This window comes from Engystomops pustulosus, chromosome 11 (genome assembly GCF_040894005.1).
Source record: "Engystomops pustulosus chromosome 11, aEngPut4.maternal, whole genome shotgun sequence".
Lineage (NCBI taxonomy): Eukaryota > Metazoa > Chordata > Amphibia > Anura > Leptodactylidae > Engystomops > Engystomops pustulosus.
The window spans coordinates 85815273-85841473 of record NC_092421.1 but is presented as its reverse complement, the minus strand read 5'-3'; the positions used below and the strand labels follow the sequence as shown (position 1 = coordinate 85841473).

The following is a 26201-nucleotide window of genomic DNA, read 5'->3' as shown; positions in this document are numbered from 1 at the left end:
GTCATTACAAATCAGATGACTACAAAATGCGTAGGACTTACCGTAGGACTACAAGGGCCAGAGCACTAGGGCCAGAATGAGACCAAAATCGTACAATTTTCACAGACCAAAAAGATTGATGTTACACTTATTCCTTGGGGTCTGGTCTCTGTCTCCTTCCCCTTCTGGAAGCTGCCTTACTGCCATCCTATTGGTCATTATGCAGAGATCTGGCAGTGGGGAGGGTGACTGAAATTGTTGCGACCAGCACTCACTGCAGTAGGTCAATGTGCATGTATATGTGTATATATATATATATATATATATGGCAGTGATTGTTTGATCTATAATGAATAATTCAGCAGATGTATGATACGCTGGTGAATCATGGTACAGCGCACCATGTAAACCCGCCCCACCGCATGTGCCAGAAGGCTCCTGTCCTGCCCGGGATATAATTGCGCTATAGCCTGCACCATCTCCTGGAACAGCCCCCTAAATGCCCCTCCACAGCTAGCTGGCCTTGTGCTGGCATAAGGTCGAAATAGTTGCTATTCCTGGCCGTGTGCCAGGAATTGCGCCTATTCCAGAAGTTGTACACCAGTTTTCTGGTAGTCCTATAAACTATTATTCTCCATAAAGGTGGCTGCAGGCAGCTGTAATGGTGTCTCAATAGTATTAGATACACCTGCCCTCCTACTCTACCTCAAAGGGGTTTTCCAGTTTCAGCAAATAAGCGTTTGTTATATAAGTGTTATACAAGTGGTACAACAGACCCCCTTTCACGTGATCTGTGGGGGTTCCATCACTAAGACCCCCACCAGTATACAAATTAGCCCCTGTAAATTAGGCCTAACATGTTGTGACTAGACAACCCCTCTAGGTGTAAGTGGAGTACTTTAGGCCCCGCCACCTAAATGTAAAAAGTTCTTTTCATAATAAATATCAGGGAGGAAGAAAGACTCAATCTTTGGAAATGCTTAGGACATAGGGATGCATTAATCATAGGCTGGCACCTGTGCACCCACTTATAATGCTGCCCCGGCACACGCCAGTCTCTGGCCTCCCGATAAATCATGATTTCTGGCAGCGTTGTGCAGCAATGTGTTGCGCTGGTGAGGCAATTTTACGCCAGGTCTGATCTGGTGTAGAATTGCGCCATAGCCTGTGCATGGACAGGTGCAGGCTATAGGCAGCAACGCCGCAGGTCCTGGCACCTCCCCCTGCCCCGCCCCAGCAGGTGTAGGGGGCGGAGTAGTCACAATTGCCGGCACCGCCCCCGTCCCAGCAGGTGTAGGGGGCGAAGTAGTCACAATTGCCGGCTCTGCCCCCTCCCCGCCCCAGCAGGTGTAGGGGGCGAAGTAGTCACAATTGCCGGCTCTGCCCCGTCCCCGCCCCAGCAGGTGTAGGGGGCGGAGTAGTCACAATTGCCGGCACCGCCCCCGTCCCAGCAGGTGTAGGGGGCGGAGTAGTCACAATTGCCGGCTCTGCCCCCTCCCCGCCCCAGCAGGTGTAGGGGGCGGAGTAGTCACAATTGCCGGCACCGCCCCCGTCCCAGCAGGTGTAGGGGGCGGAGTAGTCACAATTGCCGGCTCTGCCCCCTCCCCGCCCCAGCAGGTGTAGGGGGCGAAGTAGTCACAATTGCCGGCTCTGCCCCGTCCCCGCCCCAGCAGGTGTAGGGGGCGAAGTAGTCACAATTGCCGGCTCTGCCCCCTCCCCGCCCCAGCAGGTGTAGGGGGCGAAGTAGTCACAATTGCCGGCTCTGCCCCGTCCCCGCCCCAGCAGGTGTAGGGGGCGGAGTAGTCACAATTGCCGGCACCGCCCCCGTCCCAGCAGGTGTAGGGGGCGGAGTAGTCACAATTGCCGGCTCTGCCCCCTCCCCGCCCCAGCAGGTGTAGGGGGCGGAGTAGTCACAATTGCCGGCACCGCCCCCGTCCCAGCAGGTGTAGGGGGCGGAGTAGTCACAATTGCCGGCTCTGCCCCCTCCCCGCCCCAGCAGGTGTAGGGGGCGAAGTAGTCACAATTGCCGGCTCTGCCCCGTCCCCGCCCCAGCAGGTGTAGGGGGCGGAGTAGTCACAATTGCCGGCACCGCCCCCGTCCCAGCAGGTGTAGGGGGCGGAGTAGTCACAATTGCCGGCTCTGCCCCCTCCCCGCCCCAGCAGGTGTAGGGGGCGGAGTAGTCACAATTGCCGGCTCTGCCCCCTCCCCGACACCAGCAGGTGTAGGGGGCAGAGTAGTCACAGTTGCCGGCTCTGCCCCGTCCCCGCCCCAGCAGGTGTAGGGGGCGGAGTAGTCACAGTTGCCGGCTCTGCCCCGTCCCCGCCCCTTCAGGTGTAGGGGGCGGAGTAGTCACAGTTGCCGGCTCTGCAGCGATAAAATTTACTTGTCTAATTACTCAACTATTAGTGAAAAGAATAACAAGGGAACTGCCCAATACAGAATTATATTATATATTATATGTATGGAAAATACAAGTATTTACTTAAACTCCATGTCAGGACAGACGTCTGCTCATCTGTGCAGCATGAAGGAAAGGTCTCTGGCCTAAATCTTATACAGAAATTCTAACACAACAGAAAAGGGATTGGAAAAAAAATCATGTCATATATAAGTGTGTGTACATTCTGCAACAAATGTATCACATGTGAATTCCAAATGATTACCCAACATCCAAAAATGCTGATTTTGATGATCAATGTGTATCATGATTTAAGAGAAACAGGTCTATAAGCTCTGCAAATACAGTTTATTGAAAATTTTTAAATTTAGATGCTTCATGACATTAAGATTTTGGATTTTTTTGTTTATGCTTAGTTGTGCTAAATATGGCATAATATGTGCACGTAGACACATATATATATATTGGTAGGTACACTTTTATTTTCAGGAGGTGCTGTTGTTTTGGGTCCGAATTTTCTCTACATTATTAACAGATCATTACTCATTGATGCAAAATTGCATGAAGGCGCTCATGATTGTAAAGTACTTTACTGCATTTGCCAAATGTATTAAGTGTCCACTTTCAGAATATATTTCCCCAGTGCATTATATGGTCCTTCCTTACCGTCCTCATAGTTCTTTAGATAGTCGTCAGGACCGGGGCCTCTGTTCTTTGCTGGGTGCTTGATGTTTTGAAACTGCAAGAAATCTGTTCTTCTGCCACCGAACCTCAGGTAAGCAGGGGCCAGACCTCGGGCAAGTGTCACAAGCCTTTTAGAGCTGAGAAGAATATAAAAATACAATATATAAAGAAATATAATAATATACAATAATAACAACATATTATATACAATATAACAAATTGCACTCTATATACAATATAACAAAAATTATGAACATGCAAATCCTCACATATCTACATCATTTGTATGACATATTAGACTAATAGTACAGGGATCATCTGTATCTTCTATAGAAGCTGCCTAATTGTTACTTTATTGACATTATCCAAATCATTAGAGGGATGTTCCCATTTCATAAGTAAATGTTATTGTTTGTATGATGAAAAGTTATACAATTTTTCAATATATTTTCTGTACCAGTTCCTGATGGTTTTCTAGATCTCTGCTTGCTGTCATTCTATAGAAAGCGTCTAAGTTTAATTCGAGTGGACAGAAATCTGACCATGGTCACACAGGTGAGTTAGTATCATAGAGAGTAACAGAGAGTAAGTAGAGCTGTAGGTTGTAATAAGCCGTGCACCTGTGTGACCAGGGTCAGATTCCTGCCCACTGTAAGTAAACATAGAAGCTTTCTATAGAATGACAGCAAGCAGAGATCTAAAAAAAAAAACCACAAGGAAGTGATGCAGAAAGGATATTGGAAAATTGCACGCCTTTTCATCATACAAAGAATAACATTAATTTGCCGAAATGTGAAAACCCCTTTAACCTCTAGTAGTTATCACATACTTTTACGATTTGTTACTACGTGGAAGTGACATATGGAGTGGAACGGCCACATATTTGTAACTTAACGTGATAAGAATCTGTACATGTACCGTGCACTATTTCAGCAAAGCCAAGTAATAATGTAACAGCTAACTAGTATATGTGCAGTGTAAACCCCAAAAGTAACACATTTTTTTCTTTCCTAAGTGATTTCTCAGTCTTGTATATTCAGGCAATGTATGTAAAGTACTAAGTATTAGGATGACGGGCCCGAAAAATAAAACCTTGCTATATGATTATTCACTTGATTCAGGCACATTGCACCAGGACACCAGCACTGGACATGTCATACTTTGGCACGGCAGTCTACAAACTCCATGTTAGGGGTCTCTACCCCTCTGATAGATTGTAAGTTCTTGCGAGTAGGGCCCCTCATTCCTATTGTTTTCATGTTATTGCTCTGTAATATCTTAGTCTGCTTGTATATGGGCCCCATGATCTGTAAAGCACTGCAGAATATGATGGATCTAAAGAAATACATTATGAAATTAGACTATTGCTTGGGAGATACATGTATAAATAATTGCAAATGGTAACACTAGATACCAACATATCTCATACGGCTCCAGGTTAAAAACAAAAACACAGTTTCATGTGGGATGCCCCTGTCTAGAACTGCAAAGTACTACCCTATTCCATACAGCATGAAAAATTACAGGCAGTCCCCAGGTTCCATAGGTTTCTTCTTAAGTTGAATTTGTATGTAAGTCGAAACTGTATATTTTATAATTGTAGATCCGGACAAATTTTGCCCAAGTGACAATTGGAGTTTCAAAATTTTTTGCTTTATTTGGACCAAGGATTATCAATAAAGCTTCATTACAGACTCCTTACAGCTGATCATTACAACCTGGGACTAAAGTAAAACTTTCAGAGAACTTCACCAGAGATCACAGTAGGAAGAGGGGTCCATCTTTAACTAGGGGTGTCCTTAAGTAGGAGACCACCTGTATACGGAAATATATGTCTCTTTTGGCATCCATTGTGCTCGGTATATACTCCAGGAACTTTTCCTGTAAACATTTATGCCAATGTGTCAGTTATACTGGATTATACATTCACATTGTAAGTCTTTTGTTGCTTCTTTAATGTATCCTTTTATCTATATATTCCAGCATAATGAAGACACAAACTGTAACGAATCTCACACCAAGTTATGTACTTGTATCATATATTAATTATTTATTACTTATAGACTTATATTCTGTTTCCATCGTATGGTAAGACTGACTATCCGGTGTCTAAGGAGGAGGTAGAGATACAATACACTTTCTTGGGAGAACACATCAAAGTACAAAGAAGAGCAGCGATGACTTAACACAAGTCTAAGCTTATAATAGGAGTAAAGCTGGAAATAGATGAGAAAACAGACCCTGGCCCAACCAATATTTTCACTATGAAGATGGGTCATAAGTGATCACGGATTTGAAACTGGTTTCCTCTGACATGAATAGTGTTTTCTGATTCTGCAAATCTAATTCCCTCATTGTGGAAAAATTGTAACATATACAATCTACTATAACAACGTGTAAATAAGTTACATATTAAAGTATCATGTTTCAGTAACAAAGACTAAATGATTGTCATCAATACATGTTCAATATTGTTGGTGGAGTATAATTTTTACTAGTACAGGCGGTCCCCTACTTAAGAACACCCGACTTACAGACGACCCCTAGTTACAAACGGACCCTTGGATGTTAGTAATTTCCTGTACTTTAGCCTTAGACTACAATAATCAGCTGTAACAGTTATCACAGGCGTCTCATATGAAGCTTTATTGTTAATCCTGATTCTCATGACAATTCAACATTAAAATCCAATTGTCACAGAGACCAAAAACATCTTGGCTGGGGTTACAATTATAAAATATCCAGTTCCGACTTACATACAAATTCTACTTAAGAACACACCTACAAACAAATCTTGTACATAACCTGGGGGCTGCCTGTACATAGCTACTATGGTTGAAAAAAGACAAACATCCATCAAGATCATCCAAGGAAGGAAAGGGATGGGATGGAATCTGGAATGGGTGTAATAGAACGCAACTTTATATCATAATATATCATCTATGTATCATCAATAGTAGATATTGGATTAGGCCTAATGCAGGAGGATGAAGTAGCTTTCTTGATGTGTCTTATCCTCCTATGTTATGCCTATATGCCATGTTATACACAGCAAGTAAAGGTTTTGATAGATAGATAGGAGATAGATATACATATAATTGGGTAGACAGTCCATTACAGCGCCGGTAGATCATCTCTAGCTGCACTGGTTACATGGCTTTTGGGATTCGCCAAGCTCTTGCTGTAATACACAATATATGATAAAAGTTAAAGCGACATACTACTTGCTACATTCTATTTACTCCTATTTGTACAGACAAGAAGGAAACACAATTCTTTTTATATCAGTCATCATTCTGCAATGCCTCGCCAAAGCTTTACAATACATGATCCACAATACATGATCCACAATACATGATCCACAATACATGATCCACAATACATTATCCACAATACATTATCCACAATACATGATCCACAATACATGATCCACAATACATTATCCACAATACATGATCCACAATACATGATCCACAATACATGATCCACAATACATGATCCACAATACATTATCCACAATACATTATCCACAATACATTATCCACAATACATGATCCACAATACATGATCCACAATACATGATCCACAATACATGATCCACAATACATGATCCACAATACATTATCCACAATACATGATCCACAATACATTATCCACAATACATGATCCACAATACATTATCCACAATACATGATCCACAATACATTATCCACAATACATGATCCACAATACATTATCCACAATACATGATCCACAATACATGATCCACAATACATTATCCACAATACATGATCCACAATACATGATCCACAATACATGATCCACAATACATGATCCACAATGCTTTTCCCAGTACATTGCTGAGGAGTAAATGTTTTACATCCATACAGTTAGGCTATTGTGTTGTCATTACTGAGTTACCTTGCGGATATTTCTATAGGCACTTAGTCCTTCGCAACATCCAACATCTTTCAGAAGCTACTGTAGGGTGGGTTTTCTATTAGCTTTTACACCTGAACCATAATATTATGGCAATTTGCTTCAATTTCACTTCCTCACATTTATAGGGCACACTAAGGCTGCTGCTTATATAGTTGTTTTTTGTTTTTCTAAAAAATATCCCCAAACAGATCCCATTCATTTATTTAGGATTTAAATGAAGATAAAACTGACTAATTTCACCTGTGTCCCTGGATATGCTTTATACATTGTGTGTGTATATATTTATTTATTTAGATTATTTTAGCAACTTAATTGTATTAAAAATGTATATGAAACAATGAGAATGCCCCTGCTGAAAAATTTGTATCTGTACATAAATGTGAATGTAAAATAAATGGACTAGATATATCAAAGAATTCCTACACGTGAGATAGATAGATAGATAGATAGATAGAAGATAGACAGACGATAGATAGATAGATAGATAGATAGATAGATAGATAGATAGGAGATAGATAGATAGATAGATAGATAGATAGATAGATAGGAGATAGATAGATAGATAGATAGATAGGAGATAGATAGATAGATAGATAGATAGATAGATATGATATAGATAGATAGATAGATAGATAGATAGGAGATAGATAGATAGAAGATAGACAGACGATAGATAGATAGATAGATAGATAGATAGATAGATAGATAGATAGATAGATAGATAGATAGGAGATAGATAGATAGAAGATAGATAGATAGATAGATAGATAGAAAGAGATAGATGATAGATAGATAGATAGATAGATAGATAGATAGATAGATAGATAGGAGATAGATAGATAGGAGATAGATAGATAGATAGGAGATAGATAGATAGATAGATAGGAGATAGATAGATAGATAGATAGATAGATAGGAGATAGATAGATAGATAGATAGATAGATAGATAGATAGATAGATAGGAGATAGATAGATAGATAGATATGAGATAGATAGGAGATAGATAGATAGATAGATAGATAGATAGATAGGAGATAGATAGATAGGAGATAGATAGATAGGAGATAGATAGATAGATAGATAGATAGATAGGAGATAGATAGATAGATAGATAGATAGGTAGATAGATAGATAGATAGATAGGTAGATAGGAGATAGATAGATAGGAGATAGATAGATAGATAGATAGATAGATAGATAGATATAACCCACGCATCCATGTTTCTTATCCATCCATATATGTAATTAGTTTCCGGAATGATCTCTACCTACTCTCATATCTATCTACTTTCTAATATCTCTTTGGAGTGCTGCCTGATTTGGATTTTCATATATATCTCATATATACCTATCTTTTCATATCTCATATATATTTCATATCTATCTACCATCTCAGATTTTCTATCTGACATCTATCTATTTATCTATTTATCACATCTTTCTATAAATCTGTCATCTTTCTCCTCTGTTTAATTCATCTTCCTATCTACTGAGATCTCATGTCTCCTTTTCTATCTACCTATCTGGGAGGCACATACTGGACATACATCAAACACTTTTATAATTTACATTCCAAAAATGTTCAAGAAATATTAGTTCTAAAATAAATACTATTTCTATTTAAAAAAAAAGTGTAGACCACAATGTATCCGCGTTATCAGAGCTATTAGCAATACCAAGCAGAGTGGTTGTAGGCTCAGCCCAGTGCTCCTCAGTCTGATCTGCAGTCATGGATCAAATTAAATGAAGGAATTCTGCTGCTGCCTGTGTAGCAGGTCCCAGTAATGGTTCACATCACAGACTTGAACCCAGTCTGTATGATTTTATATACCAGAGAAACTTTCAATGATCAAAGTGGCTTTAAACTGCTTTTACAGTTCACATGTTTTGTGCAGTTGCCTCAGAAACTACAGTGCAGAGATATTTGGCTTGTAATATTTCTTTGTGGAGCCAGGACCCAGGAGCCTGAGCCCAGTCTCTGTGCCATGGATCTCACGGTGGCCCTTGTCCCCCCTCGCAGGCGCATCTCGTGCGCAAAGTTGCAAGGCTCCTAATTGTTGCTTATGTGCAAAGCACAAGGGTTATTTTCAGTCATAACTGATAAATTTCTGAAATGCTTTTTACATTGCAAACATGTGCATCTTAATGGAAACCAGTTCTTCTCTCCATCAGAACATGCTTACAAAAAGGAGAAGGGGGGGAAAAAAATCTATGTTTTAGAGATGGAGTATCGATTTCATAGCCTGACATGAGCTCCTCTCCTGTGCAGGGACTTACCTCAGAAAGTCCAGCCAGCCATCACGGATGATAGAGGGGTCCAGCTGAACAGAGAGGAACTTCTCACTCACAGTCCTGATGGGGGATTTGGTGTTGACATCAAGGAGAATCAATGTCCTTCCTTTCACACCTGAGGACCTGGACACAGGGAACAGTTTCTGTTCCCCAATCTGAGGGGAGGCTGAGCCCCTTGGGATCCTGATGATGAGTAATGTAAGCAGCAGGTAGAGCTCCAGGGGATGGGAGCAGGGGGGCAGCAGGAGCATTGGTGCAGCAGAGGAGGTGAACCCACACACCAGGAGGAGACTCACTAGGAAACTAATTGCCCTTATCTCAAGTGCATGTCACTAAGACCTTTTTTTGCTATGTTTTGGTGCTGCTGGAGGGGAAACCCACGCCCCTGACCAGCCTTCAAGCAGCTTGGGCCAAGAGTCCCAGTCACCCAGCACCGCCCATGTAAGAGATCCAGGCTGCAGGATCGCCTGCTGGTGCCGCTGAAAGGTAAGGTGGATCCTTAACCCCATGTGTGCCGGGGCGACATAGAGAACCACCAGAAGTAAAGGGAATGTGACATGTATGCCAGGCAGATGCATTACTGGCTGTGCTCATCCATGTACTACTGATTACACATAGATGTACTAGTTACTGTAGGTGTCACTCTTGTGTTATGTATATATTCCAAACTTTGTGTTGTCTATAGAGAAGTGACGGGTGCCAAGCGTGCATGTACCAGTGAGTGTGCCAAGTGTGTGCATGCCATTGTAAGTGTGAGCATGCTGTATCATTCCCTTCTGAGTGAGTGCATGCTCCTGTGTGAGTGCATGCTCCCGTGAGTCCTTTTCATTATGAATGCATACTCTTGTGAGTGCATGCTCCTGTGTGAGTGCATGCTCCCGTGAGTGCATACCCTTGTAAGTAAATGCATGCTCCTGTTAGTACAATCCCTTGTTAGTGTATGCTCCCGTGAGTGCATTCCCTTGTGAGTGAGTGCCTTCAGACTGTAATGTGTACATGTGCATTGCTGTTTCTATACTAGTGGGATAATATAGGTTATTAGGCAATACTAATAGTGTCTTGCAGTGTTCTGGATTCTACTTCCTATGTTACATCTTCCAGTATCAGAGATGAGATTAATGAATATTGTAGTTACAAAAAAAAAAAGAACATTTTCTGCCGAATACAGATCTTAAAGTCTCTTACAAGAGATTATTATATAAAGTATAACTCATTTTTTTTCAATATATAAAATAAATATAAATTAAACATAAAGGGATGATTATTAAATGTACATTTTTTTGTATTTTTGTATTTACAGATTCTGAAAATGAGAAATTTGCAGGATAACTATAATAAAATATGATTGTAGACTAATATTCTGTAGGTAGATAATATCATGATAATGTGTCCAATGAATTAATTAAAAAGTATCAGTGACTTATATTGTACTTTGAGAAATACAACAATCCCTACTGGTTGCTCAGTATATACATTATCTCCCTATGTACAGACAGACACCCAACTGCCTTGTATAGTATAGTAGAATAAATAAATGGATATTGGGTAATGCATTCCTTGTAGTAATATAATAGATACATTGGATTATTTTACATTATTTCAATATCCACAAAAAAGTAAGTGATATTTTACTAGTCATACATGTTATTAGTATCTAATTATTCATTAAATTGTTATTGCATTATGCCCTAGTATATATATATAAATATGAACACATATATTGTAATACATTTTTATATACACGTCTATTTAGTATTAGTCCTAATAAGAAAGCAACTAAATTGTTGATTTCCTAATATACAGTAAATAAACAACTGCTAATAATTTCTTACAAGGAAATAGAATATAATATACATAGAAATACAATAACCATACTGTGATTTTTGTTCTTTAAATATTTATTAATATTTCTGAATTATAAATATATATATATATATAGTGACATTCTATAAATATAATGTGTATACATTATACTATCGTATTCTACTGCACTATAGTTAGAATGAAGATGGATATATGGATACAATCATAAAACAGATTTCTGGATAGATACAATATATACCATTGTATTATGTATATTACCATATGATGTGTATGCAATACTTTACAGAGATAAATAACACTTAAATACATACATAACTATATATATATATATATATATATATATATATATATATATATATATATATATATGTATAAAAATCCCCAGTCAATGCTGAAATCTCTCAGATGAAAAATGACATTCATTCTGTGATGATACAGTGTGGACAGTGGACTTTTTATCGCTACATACAAGAAATACAGAACTAAATCTACAGATTTAGTACAGATGAAGAAGAGCTCAGCTTGTCCCTGTTTCCGATGACTACACTCATCAGAGTTACAAATTCAGCGATTTCGGCTCAACTACAATTACATTATATCCTTTATATGTTGTAGCTGATACTATAGAACTGCCGATGTCTGTGAATAGGAGACCCTTCTCCCTGTCTGTATAAATGACTTATATCTATGTCATGAACGTCTCCTTCTCCTGCTGAGACCCTCAACTACTGCCCTGCACTGCTTATGACACAGTATACACAGTATAGGCTATATACAGGCGGTGTATCACAGCAAGAAGATGTGTGCACTGCAGTTTACTGTATTCTAATATTTATTTATATAACAACCACAAAATATATAGAACAAGTAGGTAAGATAAATAGGAGATAGATAGATTGATACATAGATAGATAGATAGATAGATAGATAGATAGATAGATAGATAGATATGAGATAGATAGATAGATAGATAGATAGATATGAGATAGATAGATAGATAGATAGATAGATAGATAGATAGGAGATAGATAGATAGATAGATAGATAGGAGATAGATAGATAGATAGATAGATAGGAGATAGATAGATAGATAGGAGATAGATGGATACATAGATAGATAGACAGATAGATAGATAGGAGATAGATAGATAGATAGATAGATAGATAGGAGATAGATAGATAGATAGATAGATAGATAGGAGATAGATAGATAGGAGATAGATGGATACATAGATAGATAGACAGATAGATAGATAGGAGATAGATAGATAGATAGATAGATAGATAGACCATATATAGGAAAATAAATCAAAGATAGATGAATAATTAATAGATCGATAGAAAGAAAAAAAGAAAAGATTGATTGAGAAATAAAGATTACATTATATATATATATATATTTGTGTGTAGTTACTAAAGGGAAGGGAAACATTACACACTTTATATAACCTTAGAAAAGTTAGGTAACTTCTCTACTGGAACTTAGATTGGATATTTTTGAAGTACTTTTGGGTATATATATATATATATATATATATATATATATATATATATATATATAATATAATATATAGATAGAGATAGATAGAGAGAGAGAGAGAATGAATAAATAAAACATAATCTATTGTGTAATTATAAAGAATATACAGCAATATGCTAGAAACCCATCATGTAAGTAGCCAGGGTCTGATGTCGCTCCATAATACCATCATATATTTATGGTAGTCTGAAATAATTGGAGCAGAGTGGAGCACATGACATGCACACTGTATGAATGGCCTGAAGTCTTGGTCGACAAATACCTGAATATTGAATGATGTGAATTATCCACATATTTTGTACAGAACATTTTCACTATGAAGTTATTATACATTGATCACCATTACAGACTCAGGATCTTAGGAGCTGGTTTATCATTTCTAGGCTTAGTAGCGCCACCTGGTGTTCACTGTGAGGGGGGGATAGGATAATCACAGACGTCAAAAACGTCACTAGCAAACTTTAATTTAAGAAATATTAGATAATACCGAGCTGTAGTCGCATCTATACATACACCATACATAGCTACAGCTAGAATAGCAAGAGGGGGGAGATGTGTGCAGTCCCTCTCCTCACTGGCAGCTGCAGGATTTGGGTTCTGGCAAGGAAAATCCATTAGCTACAAAATCCAGGAAAATGAGAGAAAATGCTTCCCTTCTCCTGAATTTTCAGCTTCAAAAGAAGACCCCAAGCTGTGACTGGTGTCTGGGATCCCCACAGCTCCTAGACCTCTAAATCTACACATTGTCCACTTAACTATTTCAGGGACATCTCCCAGTGCAGCCCAAGGAGCCACAAAGACAGAGAATAGACATGGCTTACAAATCTATCATATCAGCTATCTATCTATCTGTCTATCTATCTCCTATCTATCTCCTATCTATCTCATATCTATCTGTATCTTATCCATCTATCTTTCTATGTATCTCATCATCTATACATGTGTCCAGTATACAAAAAGGAAAGTAGCACACCAGTTTAAGTAAAACAAAAAATGTCTACCTTATTCACCCAGGTGTAACATTTCATATTCTACTCCGAATCCTTTCTCAAGTCTTTAGAAATGTAATCACCCATCTCATATCTATATCTCTCCTTGTGTCATTTATCTTATTTCCCCCTCTCTGCGCTCTTTTTGCGCCTGTTGTGAGTCTATTTTTTGCACCTCATTTGTCTTTGTCGTTTTGGCTCTTTGTCAAATGCAGGGTTTTGTTAGCCTTATTAGGCGCAAATTAAAAAAAAAATCCAACCATTGCCTTTCCTGCACATGATCAGGACTGGAGTGTTATTATGCAATTATTTGCACCCATATAGGCACAAATCAATGTTAAATAAGGCACAAACATCTGAAAGCAGGAGAAATACAAAGACAAATTAGGCACTACACGGCCAACTCTGGCAAACTGCTGTAAAAAGGCGCAAAAAAATGTGCAAATACCCAAATGCGCTCATAAAGTCATCAAAATACAACCAAAAAAAGGTGCAGCAAACTAAGATATATCTGCCCCTCTATCTCATACAATGTGTCCATCTATCTATATCATATCTATCTATCTACCCAAGTGTTACATTTTGGATCCTGTACACAATTCTTTCTCAAGCCTGTAGAAATGTAACACTATCGATGAAGTGGGGTGAAAAGCGCCGTATTAGGAACAAGCATTGAGAAAAATGTTTTTATTTTGGCGCTGCTGGGCTTTTTATGCAAAATATATCTGTTTAATATCTATTTCATATATATATAAATCACATATCTAAATCTATCTATTTTCTTTATGCCTCCTTTTGTACATAGCGCATGTAATAACTTTTATCGTAATTATTTTTAAATTTTTGTAAAAAAAAAAAGCACAAACAATTAGCAAATATAAATAGGCAGATATCAGATGCTCGGGAAAAGAGATTCATTATAAATAAGGGACATAGATAGATAATTAGATAATGTAATTGTATTTAATTAATGCAGCAATGTTTGATCAGCGAGGCCCCGTCACACCAATTAATATTTCATGTACTTTGAAGCTGGTAAACACCCTAATACAATGGGAATTGAGAAAACAACACAGTTGCAACATTTTCTTTTGCGCTTTGTATGGTTTTTACTGTATGGTCCAAATGACAAACCCCCTTTATTCTTTGGATCGGTACCATCACAGAGATTTTTTGATAAAAATGGCAGATAACAGATCCCCAATGTTTGCCATCCTGGGCGCCCACTGGTCTCCAGATGGCTGGATATGGCCAATGGCCGCAGCAGTGATTCTAAGCTGATTTCCTGCTGTGTTGAGACGGGAGCAGGAAGTTTAGAGCAGCAGGTACCTGGCACCATCAGAGGATCAATGAGGAGAGTATTGGCTTTTTTATTTTTGCACTCCAGTGTCAACAATTTTGTTTTGTCTGAAAAAAAACCCCTTTAAATAACATCCTCCCGGTGTAACTATTCATTATGTTGACAGACTATAAAATGTATATGTTCTCGCTTTGTAGAGCCCTGTAATCCGTATCATGAAGGTCGCCCTCCCTGGGAGATGGATTCATGTTATTGTAAGCAGAATACAGATACAAATAAGGCTAAGTTCACACTGCGGTTTCCATGTCTCCTCTGGGATGGTTTCTTGATGGAAGGTATTAGGTAAAATATGTCTATCCTTATTTTTATATATTTGCATGAATATTATAGGAAGGGTAATGGTATATAACAATTCTTTCCATAGAGTCCCACGCCGAGGGGGAGATCTATCTTATTTTTTGCCTAGTATGTTACATTTAAAAAGTGCATTTTCTTGCAGTATTTGCACTTCAGCTCGTTGTGCACCAGTGCAAGGAGGACTCCCTTTATTTATCTTTGTTTTGCGTCATGTTGGCCGCATTGATTATCTGTGATTTTTAAAAAAAAGTTGCAAAGAAAAAACTGCAAAAGCTTGCGTATTCTTGGAGAGGAAAAAGTTTTTTTTTTTTTAACGTGTTGCATCCCCTACACCAGCCAAAGACATTAAAATAACAAGCAAAGGTCCAATGTAACACGAGGCAAATATACAAATAAGACTAAGAAACAAGACAAAAAAGAAAATAGCCTGACAGGAGAACTAGAAAGAGAAAAGATAAATCTCCTAAATTCCTGGTCTTCACATGACCTGCGGCTTCACTTCTACCATTATCCTCTCTGCTCACAACCGTCTCTGGGACTTCTCAGATTTATCCCCCGGACTCTGGAACTCTTTACCAAAAGGTGTCAGACTGTCCCCCACCTAATAAAGTAACCCATCTCTTTATGATCAACACACAATGTCTCCCCCATCTTGTGTCTCCATATACCCTCCCATATAGATTGTGGGACCTCTCGGCCAGGGTTGTGCTTCCACTTGTACCAGATCTCTTTAGTTTTGTATCTTTTGTACTTCCACTTGTTCTCCTCTTAATATGTGGGAACCCCTTGTGCAATGGGGTTATAGAGCATTAATGGTGCTCTATAAATAAATAATAAAAAGAACAAATCTATCAGCTGCCTAGTCTCTTTATGAGAATGTCCACAATACAATCTACTGAAAATGTAAAACAAAAGAGAATCTTTTATGTTTTGCAGGATCCACATATCTTTGTGTTATGATAAAAGACATTCCAAACAAATATTGTAATCTATCCATCTATCTCACATCTCATATCTATTCTAACCATCGACCTAATATCTATCTATCCATCCATCTCATATCTATCTACACTTGAGACGTGCCCACACTGAAACGCACTGAAACGTTGCAGATAATTTTTCACTATTTTTGCTCCTTTTTTTTTAGTGCTAGTTACTTTCTTGTCTATCTATTTATCTATAATATATTTATTCTATCCCATAAAATGTAAGACAAATAGACAAAAGGCAGCAGTTGGATAGATATGTATCATCCATCTTATGTATCATCTATCTGTCTAATATTTATCTATCGGTCTCATATTCAGACACATACGGGGGGTCATTTCTCTTACTCTGATGCGCATTTTTGGTTGTATTTTAGTGACTTTTTGAGTGAACTGGGGTATTTGCACAATGTTGCGCCTTTTTCCAGCAGTTTTCCTGAGTTCTCCGTGAAGCAGTTTCCTGGTTTGCGCCTTATTTGTCTTTGTATTTCTCCTGCTTCCAGTTAGCGTCTGATTTAATATACTATTGCGCCTATATGAGCGTATATAATTGCGCAATAAAGCTCCAGTCCTGACTGTGCTTAGGAAAGGCAATGCTGTGATTTGCACAACAAAATTGCACCTTTTTAAAATTTGCAAATCAGGTGCAAAAAATAGACTCACAAAAGACGCAAAAAGAGCACAGGGAAGGGGGAAATAAGATTATTTATTACGATGTTCTTCTCACTGACACTCTGACACTGTCATTACTGGATAAAAAGTCCTTGTTTATTACAAATTAACTCTGCACAATATGAAAAAATACTTCAGCGCAGTTTTAAAATGTTAAATTTCATCATTTTTCTAAAGGACGTCATATTTTTGAGCGGGATTATTGTCTTATCTTAATGTACAGATCTAAAACATTTTATCAGACTTCATTTCCTACACACTATAATAAAAAAGGCAAGAGAATGTATATATTTTTATTTTAACATATCTTTAACTTTTAGTCTCTGCGCCTACAACTAAATGTAGTTTGGACATTGTACATGCAATTAACATTTTTTGTGCAAAAATGAAGCTAGAAACGTTCTGTCACCTTTTCTCAGTCTCACTTCCTTATTGGTCGCAAATGAAATCTACTTTGTACGGGAAAAATTTGCAACATATTAGCGACAAATGAATCAGCCGTGCAACAATTCAAAATGCATTGAATACTCCAAAACAACAAACCAAGGAACAAACCAGGCGCAAAAAAAGGTGTACCTAAGACGCACTATGATTAATGTCCCCCTATGTCTTTAACCATTTGATGATGTCATGTCTTTGAAAGCCTCTGCTAGGTTCATCAGTAACATCTGAGTTAATTAGGGACACACCTGTAGATTTATTTTGAAGCAAACCTGAAACACACAGTTTAATTAATGTACCAGTATGTGGAAGTATAAAGAAATCAGACAAAATATTGGGGAAAGAATTGTGGACTTGCACAAATCTGTTTCATCCTTGGGTGCAATTTCCAGAAACCTGAAGGTGTTCATCAGTACAAACCATTACACGCAAATACAAACAAGATGGGAATGTCCAGCCATCATATCGCTCAGCAAGGAGACAGGTTCTGTGTCCCATGAATTTGCTTTGGTCTGCAATGTGCAAATCAACCCAAGAACAAAAGCAAAAGACCTTGTGAAGGAGCTGATAAGAATGTGCCATTATCTACAGAGAAACAAGTTCTGGATCGATATGGGCTGATAGACCACTCTGCCAGGAAGAAGCCATCACTCCAAAATAAACAAAAAAAGCCAGATTAATGTTTGTAAATGCAAAGTAACAAAGATCTTTGGAGACGTATCCTCTGGTCATGTGCATTTCATAGAATAGATGCAGCATGAGGATTGGACATTATGTGGCAAAACTGAAGCAACATCTGAAGACATCAGCCAGGAAGTTACATTTTGGGCGCAAATGGGTCTTCCAAATGGACAATGACCTGTAGCTATTGCCAAACTAGTTATAAAGTGGCTTAAGGATAACCAAGCCCTGACGTCAACCCTATGGAAAATGTATGGGCAAAGCCGGAAAGGCCGGTGCAAGCGAGGCGGCTACAAACACAGATCGGTTTCACCAGTTCTGTCAGGAGGAATGGGCCCAAATTTCTACCAAGTATTGAGAAGCTTGTGAAAGCAGATCCAAAATGTTTTATCCAAATCATACAGTATAAGGCCAATGGTACCAAATACTATTAAATCTATGTGAACTTTTGACTTTGCAGAAAGTAAAAAAAAAAAAAAAAAGCTTCAAAATTATTTTTTCATTATTCTGGCAAATAAAAAAATGTGATCATCTAAATTGACCTTAAACCAGAAAGGTTTATTTTGGTTTCATGTCCAATAGCGAGAAGAACATCATAGGGCCTCTATGATTGCACCTCTAAACAAGCAGTCCCCTCAGGTAGGGTATGAAATGTCCTCTCTACAATCAGCTCATTTATGTGAAATCTCACCTGTTTTCCTATAAAAAAAAAAAACATCTCCTACAAAGTCATGTGAAAATGAGCAGAGAAGAGTCACTTTTAGAGGCTGACAGGGGTGGCATCGCTGCAGATGTCCCTAGCTTGGATACTATAGCAGCTGTGACTATGCTGTGTCATTGTAAAAATAAGAATCTTTCAGGTCACATCAGGCTTGTGGTTCTGTGAGCTATAGAACTGAACATACAGGCAGATAAACATATAGGCGGGAACTGGATCTTTATCTTCAGTTCACATTCCCAACTATCTCTTTAGCTGCCAGTATCTCTGGCTCTGTAACTATAAGATTGGATTCTTATAGTTCTAGATGCTGCAGAGCCCCATATAGGGGCATCTAAAGTAACGTTCCCCTTCCAGCTTCTAAAAGTGACTCGTCTTAGGTATAAAGTAACTATTCTTTGCTCATTTCCACATGACTTCGGGGGAGATTTTTAATAGGTAAACGGGTTAAATTTTACATAAAAGCAGAAATTCTAGAAAGGACATTTCATACCCTACCTGTGGGGGCTGGTAGTTTAAGGGTGTAAAAGCTGGTGACAGGTTCCCTCTATGGCAGTGATGGCAAACCTTTTAGAGACCGAGTGCCCAAACTACAACCAAGATCCAATTATTTATCGCAAAGTGCCAACATAGAAATTTAATTTGTGATTTATACTCCCTTCTCTGTCACAGTTTTCATTGATACCAGCACCTGAGGCACCAATATAGCAGAAAATAGTCCCAGGTAGAGCTGTCACTTTAAAATAGCTCTATTCACAGCAAGTCCTAGTGCCTGGGGCTGCAGGAAGATACCTGGAGTCATCTCTGGTGATGGCCTGAGTGCCCACAGAAAGGGCTCTGAGTGCCACCTCTGGCACCAGTGCCATAGGTTAGCCATCACTGCTCTATGGGATTGTGTTGTTTTCTTTGGGATTATTTGGGGCATCAGCTGGCAAGTAACTTTCTTCACAACACTTTGTGTCTTGTCTACTGACTCATTAAAATCTATACGGATGTAGCTGCCTTCACAATAGTGTTTATTGGACGGCTTTATTAGTTTATGTTTTCATTATTATTATTTTATTATGTAGTTCTAACATATTCCACAGTGTTGTACACAGATTGTAAACAGCTACACATCACTGGATCTATGTGTCATAGTGCTGTGAAGGATTTATCTATGCTATATGTAGTAATGCCGTACATAGTATTAGTGATCAGACACCCCAAGGTTCAAGGGCTCTAAGGGGGGGGGGGGGGCTATAAAAACTGTAATAAAAAATGCTAAAAGTAAAGTTATTTAAAAAAAAAAATCCAATCATCCCCTTTACATACAACTGAAATAAAAAATAAAGAAACATAAACCTGTTTAGTATCTTCTCATCCCGATCCATCAAATTATAAACACGATTGTGCACCCAGGAAACACACAGATGTCCCCCAATTCTGCAACACATAAAATAAAATAAGTAAAAAGATATCAAAAGATCTCACAGTCCCCAAAATGGTAGCAATGACAATGTCAGCTCGTCCCGCAAAAATGCCGCTTACACAGGTCCGTGCATCATAGTAGGAAAAAGTTATCAGTCAGAATATGACGAAATGAAGAAATTATTTTAATTTTTTTTAAATGTATCAGACCATAATAAAACCTATAATACAACATATAAAACCATAATACAACCTCAATGACTAGAGGGGACGTCTCACTTGGAGCGCACAGTGAAAGCCGTAAATTCAGAGCCGAAAGAACAAGCTGCAAATGCGTTTTCTTGTCATTTTCACTATATTTGGAGTTTTTTTTACCAGTTTCCCAGTACAGGGGGTCTCCTACATAAAGACACCCGACTTACAGACGACCCCTAGTTACAGACGGACCTCTCTACCCCCTGTGACCTCTGGTGACCTCTCTGGATGTTACTATAGTCCCAGGCTGCAATGATCAGCTGTAAGGAGTCTGTAATGAAGCTTTATTGATAATCCTTGGTCTCGTTACAGCAAAAAAATTTGAAATTCCAATTGTTACTGAGGCAAAAAACTTTTTTTTTGTCTGGAATTACAATGATAAAATATACAGTTTCAACTTATATACAAATTCAACTTAAGAACAAACCTAAGGAACCTATCTTGTACGTAACCGGGGGACTGACTGTACATGAAATTAGGAAGTTATGGCTTTCGAAAGGAGGCAAGCAAAAAATGTACAATAGCAGAAATGGATATGGAGCGCTGGACAGGATCATGTTCTAAGTTCAAAATTTACTCCATTCTTTTAATAAGCGCCTACAGCAATGGGATATTTACATGTAATAAGACTTATTGACATGAATTTTGCGTGTTTACACTCAAAATGGAAAGAGGGCATTGGCAGCAAGGGGTTAAAGTTACGCAGAAGACTATTGACTTATAAATCTCACACATCTTAAAGTCGGTCTTTTTTTTTTTTTTTTTTCAACACCAATTGAGAATTTTTATTGATCATATCATTAAACAAGCACAATAAAAAATTACAAAAATACATCTTATTCATTCAAATATGCTTTCATATAAATACTCTGCTCATCTAGCTTTTTCCTCCCTATCCCCCTCCTTCCCTGCCCCTACCCTCCCTGCCTCCCCCGACTGGGGATGCTGCAAAAAAAAAAAAAAAAAGCAGAGGAAGGAACGCAATCATTTAATTCTAGTTCTCCCCATTATTCCATTCCTTCCATATTTTTGCTTCCGGACCGTCAATTTTTATGCTGGACTCATATCTTCTGACTTTTTCAACTAGATATACCGCCAGTTCCCCATACCGGGGTTTTTTTCTTGCCCCTTTCCAGTCCTTAATCAGAATCAATCGACCCAAAAATAGTAATTAGGCCACTAGTCTTTTTCTACTTTTTGACGTTGCTATCTCAGCGGTGTACCCTAGAATACCCAATAAGGGTTCACAGTACAAAACCAGGCCCATCATTTTCCGAATTTCATCAAAAATTCCCTGCCAAAAATCTATAATCCGTGGACAGAAGCACATAACATGTGCAATGTCGGCAGAGTCCTGTTTGCATCGATGACATTTAGAATCTGATTTCAAGCCAGCTTTAAATAGCATATGGGGTGAATAGTAAACTCTCTACAAAATGTTTAACTGAATAAACTTAAAATTATCGTTAATTGATACGCTTTTTACTTCCTCATAAATTTTTTCCCAGTGTTTACTACTTACCGTATATACTCGAGTATAAGCCGACCCAAGTATAAGCCGAGGCCCCTAATTTTACCACAAAAACCTGGTAAAACCTATATATTTTTTTTACTCGAGTATAAGCCGAGTTTGGCTTTTCAGCACACTTTTTTGTGCTGAAAAACTAGGCTTATACTCGAGTATATAAGGTAATCCACTTATACACTCTCCCCATTTCCCTTGACTTACGTGAATGGTCCCCTTATTAATTTCGTCCAGAATTCCCTTGTATATCCCCGATAATTTTTTTCCCCCATAATTCATAACAGATAGTTTAGAAATGTTAGCGTGTATTGTGTCGGTCTTTAGAGGTTTAGAGGCGCTCTGTTCCTTCCCTTAAAGGGGCAGTTTTTGCAACTTTGGACAAAGCCGCACTTAACCGCTGAGTCTAAACTTCATTAGGCGTCTAAGTCGCGGCTACAATATGCAACAAAAATGTTTACAAAAAAGAGACACAAACTTCTATGTAACAATAAACAAATCTGCAATATCTTCCAAACAAAACAGCCCAAGTGTCCACCTACCACAGGTTACCCTTCCCTCATGTGCACATTTGTATTAGTAAAACTTTATTTGTCCTCGGATTACAATTTCTTTCACGCTGCACAAATATACAGGGACAGATTTATGTATTAAAGTGTATCGCAAAGTCACGGCAATCATTTTCACTATTTATTTACAACATTTTGTTCAAAGTTTTGTTACGCTTTAACGCATCCCTGTCTATTATTTTTTTCGTCATGCTTTTATGTCATGCCAGCGTATGTCACTCAGGAGATGTTAGCTGAAAAAATATCCCTGCCCAAGGGCAACTGGGAAGACGATGTTCCTGAACACACATTGGTTTACACTGATTTTTTTTTTTCTTTTTTGGTTGGTGTTTTAGTAGCAGCATTTGCTTCTTGGCTAAAGGGCATAGAAAAATATTTGAAAGCATAACCTACAAGGGTTATTATTTTTGACATTTATAGTTTGTGACATGGTTTGAAATAGCAGCGTGCTCCCATATGGCGATTACTACGGCATCTTCCTCTCAGGCTTCTTTGTAGGGCTCCAAAAACACCCAAACTATAAACAATACTACAAAAAGACACAAAGGAAATTCCCCATTTTAAATAAAAACTGGCTTAAAACACTGAAAAATCGTGTTTATAAAGGAAGATTTAAAATTGTTTGTTACTCCAGTGTCAGGAATTACATTTTATTCGATGTTTTGCAACAAAATGCTAAAACACAGTAGTAATAAACGTAATTTGGTAGACATCTGCATCCCCACACTAACATCTATCTATCTATCTCTCATATCTATCTCTCTATCTCCTATCTATCTCCTACCTATCTATCTATCTATCTATCTCCTATCTATCTATCTATCTATCTATCTATCTATCTATCTATCTCCTATCTATCTATCTCCTATCTATCTATCTATCTCCTATCTATCTATCTATCTATCTATCTATCTATCTATCTATCTCCTATCTATCTATCTCCTACCTACCTATCTCCTATCTATCTATCTATCTCCTATCTATCTATCTCCTACCTACCTATCTATCTATCTATCTCCTATCTATCTATCTATCTATCTATCTCCTATCTATCTATCTATCTATCTATCTCCTATCTATCTATCTATCTATCTCCTATCTATCTATCTCCTATCTATCTATCTCCTATCTATCTATCTATCTATCTATCTCCTATCTATCTATCTATCTATCTATCTATCTCCTATCTATCTATCTATCTCCTATCTATCTATCTATCTATCTATCTATCTATCTATCTATCTATCTATCTCCTATCTATCTATCTATCTTCTATCTATCTATCTATCTCCTATCTATCTATCTATCTCCTACCTATCTATCTATCTCCTACCTATCTATCTATCTATCTATCTATCTATCTATCTCCTATCTATCTATCTATCTATCTCCTATCCATCTATCTATCTATCTATCTATCTATCTATCTATCTATCTATCTCCTATCTATCTATCTATCTCCTACCTATCTATCTATCTATCTCCTATCTATCTATCTTCTATCTATCTATCTATCTCCTATCTATCTATCTATCTCCTACCTATCTATCTATCTATCTATCTATCTATCTATCTCCTATCTATCTCCTATCTATCTATCTATCTCTCATATCTATCTCTCTATCTCCTATCTATCTATCTCCTACCTATCTATCTATCTATCTATCTCCTACCTATCTATCTATCTATCTATCTCCTACCTATCTATCTATCTATGTCCTACCTATCTATCTATCTCCTATATATCTATCTATGTCCTACCTATCTATCTATCTCCTACCTATCTATCTATCTATCTATCTCCTACCTATCTATCTATCTCCTACCTATCTCTCTATCTATCTCCTATCTATCTATCTATCTCTCTATCTATCTATCTATCTCCTACCTATCTATCTATCTCCTACCTATCTCTCTATCTATCTATCTATCTCTCTATCTATCTCCTATCTATCTATCTATCTCTCACCTATCTCTCTATCTATCTATCTCCTATCTATCTATCTCCTACCTATCTCTCTATCTATCTCCTATCTATCTATCTATCTATCTATCTCCTATCTATCTATCTATCTCTCTATCTATCTCCTATCTCTCTATCTATCTCCTATCTATCTATCTATCTATCTCATATGTATGTATGTATCTATCTATCTCATATCTATCTATCTCCTATCTATCTATCTATCTATCCATCTATCTCATATCTATCTACCTATCTATCTATCTCCTATCTATCTATCTATCTCCTATCTATCTCTTATCTATCTATCTATCTATCTCATATGTATGTATGTATGTATCTATCTATCTCCTATCTATCTATCTCCTATCTATCTATCTATCTATCTCCTATCTATCTATCTATCTATCTATCTCCTATCTATCTATCTATCTATCTCCTATCTATCTATCTCCTATATATCTATCTATCTATCTCCTATCTATCTATCTCCTATCTATCTCCTATCTATCTATCTATCTATCTATCTCCTATCTATCTATCTATCTATCTATCTATCTATCTATCTATCTCCTATCTATCTATCTATCTATCTATCTATCTATCTCCTATCTATCTATCTCCTATATATCTATCTATCTATCTCCTATCTACCCAATACAACCTAGTACAATCTGCTAATATATAATTTCATTTTCTCACTGGCTCGAAAAACTATTCCCTATGTGGCCAATGGACAATGTAGAAGGATCCATTGAACCAGTCCTAGAGGTTTATCATCATTCAGCCCATGTCAGGTCTCATTATCCTTACAGTCACATTACCTATTTCTTTATAGTAGTTTTCATTTGTCAATACTAACAAAATACTGCAGATCCTAGAAAATGAAACCACTGCTATGATTATGGAGTCCCAATACATTATGGTTCAGAACAATTTGATGTGCTTACATCTATGTATCTTGATATATCATGTGCATGACATGGCCATGTTTGCATTATAGTGGGGTGTCCACATCCTTGTATTCTTTAGCCCTACAGCCGTATTCCCCATGCACATTATTTGGACAACAGCTTTGTCATTATCTTAAATGTTTTATTTTCAGGAGTTTCTTGTACCTTTTTTTACCTAATAAAATGTAATATCATTTGGGTATTTGTGGTGTGCGCCCTTTTTGATGACAACCTTCCCCTTCTGTTCTTTGTATTGTTTGGAATACTTGTTAATAAGAAACTAAGATATAAAAGAAATAATCCACCCGGTATATAGTATATTAGAAGGATTCCCAGAAAGTATCAGTGTATGGGTAACGTGCACAATACACAGTGCAATAAGTTATAGTACAATGAACACAAATACAAACTAACAAGATCCTATTCAGGATTTCCGTACGAGCTGCAGATCTCCAAGCATCTCTTGTAAGATGATCCATGGCAGATTTTATTAAGTCTCTACATCCTATGTCACAGGCTTGTGAGATTCCATGCTTAGATTTATTCTTTCAAAATATTTACCTCCTGGTCTGTTTAGTTTGTTGTTATAACAAAATACCAATAAATCTACACTTACAAAACAGTAAAACAATAGCTGTAATATACAGGAGCTCTGCAGCTTTTCCCTATGTGCAGTCCCCAATATCATTCACTAGGAGCCTGCATGTTAAAGGCACAACATAGTA

At 37.7% G+C, this 26201-nt stretch overlaps 1 protein-coding gene across 1 annotated transcript in view; it reads right to left on the bottom strand.

The window, feature by feature from the left end:
* HPSE2 (heparanase 2 (inactive)) overlaps nt 1–9547 on the bottom strand; it is a 273487-nt gene extending 263940 nt beyond the window's left edge. Inside the window, exons 1-2 of the mRNA XM_072129444.1 lie at nt 9282–9547; nt 3044–3198 (exon numbers count right to left, since the gene is read on the bottom strand). Of these exons, the coding sequence (XP_071985545.1) occupies nt 3044–3198; nt 9282–9547 (421 nt within the window). The remainder of the gene's footprint in view (nt 1–3043; nt 3199–9281) is intronic.
* Nucleotides 9548–26201: the final 16654 nt, after the last annotated feature.